The sequence below is a fragment of the Ammodytes marinus genome (assembly GCF_949987685.1).
Source record: "Ammodytes marinus genome assembly, chromosome: 6".
NCBI lineage: Eukaryota > Metazoa > Chordata > Actinopteri > Uranoscopiformes > Ammodytidae > Ammodytes > Ammodytes marinus.
The window spans coordinates 15,217,571-15,222,570 of NC_137235.1; the positions used below are offsets into that span (position 1 = coordinate 15,217,571).

Consider the following 5,000-nt stretch of genomic DNA (forward strand, 5'->3'; position numbering starts at 1 on the left):
CTCAAAATAGTTATGCAGCTGTTGAACTGTAGGACAATGTGGGGTGTAATAACCTAATCTACCATTTAAAGGATACTTTTTCTTTATTTATACAAGTCCTGTCTGATTTTCACAGTTAATCACAATAACATTGCACACTAAGTTTTTTTCCTTTGCTAAAATGTGGGAACACAGCAACATTAAAATGAGGTTAGTTTGGGAAACATGAGGAGTCAGATGAAAATACAGGTTGTAAACAAAGTCAAACTTGAGTTGATATGAATAGAACAATTACAACCTATTACACATTTGATAAAAACTGTCTGTTGACCCTTTCCGTTTTTAACCTTGACCCACTCTACTTGCCATGGAGGGATTATGACGGAGACTTCAGCTGTGCTCACTTTCAGTTTTTCAGGTTAAAAGAATCTGGTTTAACCGTCATTTTTTTCACATCCTGTCTAATCTTCTGACCACTCTATAGAGTAGTATCGCCAAATAAGTATATATTGACAATGCTGCTAAACCCTGGATAACGCTTATACAATATGGCTAGAGTTACGCAAAAATAAATTGGTATTAAACTTGTATTACTTGTATTTAACCGCCTATATATATATACAATCTGAGGCTTGTATTAAACCAGAATAAATAATGTATGCCCTAACGCCTAGTCTCTAGTTTGTTTTCTTTCTTTCCTGCAACATAACTCTTTGTTTTTCTGTAGGATCACAGTCTGGCACAAATTGATCTGTATTTTCAGTCCAAATGGAAAAAAAAGAAGATATATTTGAAGCCCCTGCTACCTGTCCGTCATAACCCCCCCAACCTCCTCGCAGGACACACACACTCTCTCTCTCACTCACACACATACACACACGCACGCGCACACGCACACGCACACACACACACACACACACACACACACACACACACACACAAACACACACACACACACACACACACACACACACACAGTGACCCCCAGGACTAAAATAGGCTCTCAGGAGTGGGTTGAGGCAATGAATTGGCTCTATAGCGGGGGATTTTCACCCTCATCCCCTTTTTCTCTTTATCTTTCTCTCGTCCTCTCTTTCTAATCATTTGTGGCGAGCGACTCTTCAGAGTTCTTAAAATTGTCTCATTCAGTCCCTCAGCCTTGCAATAACTGCAGGATACTAGAGCTCACAGTCTAATACTGATACCACAGCAATATAGATGTGTGTGTCTCTGTGTGTATGGGTGATACGACAAGAGGGATGGAGGAGTGTGTGTATGTGAGAGGCAGGAGTGTACTTTAGAGAGACGAAGAAGGGGAGACAGCGTGTTCTTGGTAATGGATTGCATTTGTATAGCATTTTCTGCCAGTCTCCACCATCTATGAAGTCACTTTGTCATAACTCATCCCACTGGAGTTCATGTATGCCTATACTTTGCTCAAACCTCTCTCTTTACATCTGCCTGAGTTATTTATTATATCAACCCCTCACCATCAACCCTCCTTCCTTCCCGTTGATGATAGAGGAATCTCCATCATCATTTATACACATCAGACTCACAAACACCTGCTTGAACTCCCTAATTTAGCCTCTTCTCTTTATCCTTTTCACTCTCTCTTAATCCTCCATAAGACATCTTGCATTTAAAAACCCTTCTAACTTCAATTCTTCACCTGTTTTTTCCCATGCAGGTTTGCACGAGTCACCACTGGCCAACGGGCACGGCCACAGTGGGCGGGACTTCCTCAGGAAGCAGATGAGAGGGGAGCTGTTCTCGCCACAGCAGATCGAGGTACTGGACCGCCTGTTTGACAGACAGCCACCCTGTCCAATCCAATCCAGTTCTGACCTCTATGTGACAGCTGAATCTGGCAAGGTAAGGGCGTGGCACCGTGCAGGCTCTGGGCTGAGGCAGAGTTTGGGAACAGGTCGACATAGATGCAGCGTAAGGTGATGCTGATGAAAAGTTCAAGCAATGCAAGAAAAAACTTAAAAAGTTGATGAACAAGAAAGACAGCGGCAGAGGTGCAGTCAATGGGCGGTCAGTGGCAGCCATTGCCATCCTTTACTTTAACCAGGCTATGTCTGTACCCTGCAAAATAACAGTTTTCACGCTGCTATTGGTCAGAATTAATACTAAATTCATCAACTTAAAAACTAAAATTAAAAGCATGTATTTTGACTATTTTCATGGACATTTTGACATTCCTAGGATAAGCTACCATAAATGGCGATACTTCATCGCCTTGGATGACGCTGAGTTAAATCTGCGAGCTATTGCTTCATCTCTGCTGAGCAGTACAGTTCGGTTTGGTATGGTAACCCTAGACCTGGCTTGCTTTTCAGGCTCAATTCAGTATTCGGAAGCTTTGTTTTTTAATTTTTAATTAAAAGCAGAAAACTTTTAAATAATTAATTGGTGCAACAGCACAAGAGGCCTATGAGTAGACAGGCTGCAGATACCACAGATATTGGCAGTGTGGTGTGGGAATATTTTATTTATAATGGACCAAGCAAAGCCAGCATATTGGCGGCGCTGACCATATCCCTGAATGAAAGCGGGGCATTTGACAATAGTGTGTGAGCACTGTCGCTGCCATAGACTGTATATAAAAGAAGTAAGCCATCAAGTGTAACGTTTAACATTTGAGTCACTGTTGCTTTATGTTGACCTCTAGGTTAAGGTTATAGGGAAAACTAACTTACTTATACAGACGGATACACAACAGAGCTCGAGAGACTGTGTTGATTAATGTTCTATCATTCATCTCTGGTGCTAGATTAAATGCTCGTCTCTGCTTTCAGCTTAAAGCCTGTCCTGCCTGCTATGCCTTGCCATGCCATGTCAAAGTTGAATAAATTGTATTATCATATTATTATTGTTATATTCGCAAAGCGATACAGAATCATTGTTCAGAGTTCAATAGATTTTTTTTCTGCTTATTTTATATGTGTTTATTTCACTGCTCTGAAAATGTTGGCATCAAGCAGGGTTTCTCTGTGAGTCTGACTGCTGTGAGTATCTGTGGTCCGACAGACATTGAGACGGTTTTAAGATAGACGCAGTCAGGCCTGGCCTATCGATGTTCCGATAATCTAGATACACTGCGGGGGTTAATGAGCATATTGACCTGGCTCTCATTATGACCTCACTTCCTGCTGCTCAGGGACCACGATGGAGCTGTCCACATGCTGATGCATCTTGGGAAATGTGCTGCTTAAGTGTGTGTTGTTTGCATGCGAGAGAGAGAGAAAAAAGAACAGCAAGAGTGATAAAGGGTGTGTCTGTGTCTCTCAATGCTGCATGTAAATTGACCTCCTGCCCTTTCCCTGCATTAAGTTAATGTAAGTCTGAGTGAGTGGAATAGACAGGTGTAAGTAATGCGCTGCATAACAAAACCACAACAACAATTTGGATTCTCTCTACCTCTTCTCATCCAATCTGCAGCTCCTTCGGTCAAAATCTCAAAATTACATTTTGGTTTCCTCTACCTTTGGAGTTATCCTTACTTACGGGTTTATTTATTCAGTCGATGTCAAGGGCAAGAGGACAAACACTAGAGGAGTAGTATATGGAGTCACATAGGCTACAGCCTTAGACCTTTAGGGCAGAGTTTCACTTTTTAGCCCATTCACTTGGCTCTGACCGACATGGGGAGTGGAGAGGCACAGGGCGAGAGGTCGACAGGGTTTGGCACTAGTAGCTTTATAGACTTCGACTCAAGACGATAATACCCATGATTCATAGGTCAGCGTCCTCTCTGAGCCCGGTCAAGCCACTGGGGTCGGGGATAGGGAGCTTTAGACTGCGGGTCGCCCTGGGGTCAAACTGGTGCTGCATTGTGATTACAAAGAGGTGCAGACACACACACACACACACACACACACACACACACACACACACACACACACACACACACACACGCACACACATGCACACACATGCACACACAAATCTACATCACTGTGTCCCCCTACCTCCGGTCTCTTCTCTCATCTTGTCTCGTCGAGCAAAACCCTTTCCCCAGCCGGCATTTCCCAGAGGGAATGATTGACAGTCCTACCCTTAACACTGACACTCTGAAAGCTCCAGCTCAGCCTCTTTGGTATGTGGGCTGGTGAGTGTGTGTGTGTGTCTGCTTGCTGACGTGTGTTTGTGAAGCAGGGCTGGTGGGGTTATGGTCAAGGAGTGTCGAGGAGTATATGCTTGGCCCTGCTGTCATGTGCGGGTGCCTTTGACAGAGTGTGAGTTGGTGTGTGTGAGTATTTTTGAAGCAAGTGAGAGAGAAACGGAGGTGCGAGTGGCTCAATTTCAGGTACCAACTGTATATTACAATGGTTTACTAATTTACTGTAATTTCAGCGGTTATTTCACGCTCCTCATTATCTTTCAGCTTTCTTGCACTGAAACAGGAGCCCCGTTCACTATTTCCCTTTCCTTCATCCCACTGGACTAGAAAAAAAAGTGAAATTGCTCACTTTTCTCACAAGCAAATCTTATTTTATCTATCACCAGTAGTTAATCTTCTATCCTGTTTGTCTCAGATCTCTTCTTTATCGTTTCTCCCTAACAAGCCATCCTTTATCCCACCTTCCTCTCCCTGCACCCCCCCCCCCCCCACCCATAGTCCGTTTAATCCCACTATTAATTTGTGAGCGCCTGTGTGTGTCTGCGTGTGTGCCTGTCAGAGAGAGAGTTCATTTGAATTTCCCTTCAATCACTTCCTATTACCCAGGTGATAAATCAGCAGGACTCAGGGAACCCCCACTCATCCATGCCGTCCTGGGTCCAAATGCCCACCTCAGCACCAAACATGGTTTGGCTATGCTGGGACACATAAAGAAACAGAGAAGTTTCTCATAATTTCCTCCATCGCAAAGGAGCTTAAAAAGAAGTAGCGGGGTCATAGCGGATCTCTTTTGCAGAGTGGAGATGGTTAGGCTGCTCAAAGAGTCTGCTATATACGTATATGAAGTTAATACTATTTCATCTCTTGTTTTTACATGCAATTACGAATCGCG

The 5,000-nt window shown here is 43.4% G+C and overlaps 1 protein-coding gene across 1 annotated transcript in view; it reads left to right on the forward strand.

Moving 5' to 3' along the window:
• The window catches only part of pax5 (paired box 5), a gene marked incomplete at both ends in the record, with an annotated part of 47,708 nt that overhangs the window by 21,843 nt on the left and 20,865 nt on the right, over positions 1-5,000 (forward strand). The window contains one exon of the mRNA XM_080029954.1: positions 1,670-1,854. Coding sequence (XP_079886080.1) covers positions 1,670-1,854 — 185 coding nt within the window. The remainder of the gene's footprint in view (positions 1-1,669; positions 1,855-5,000) is intronic.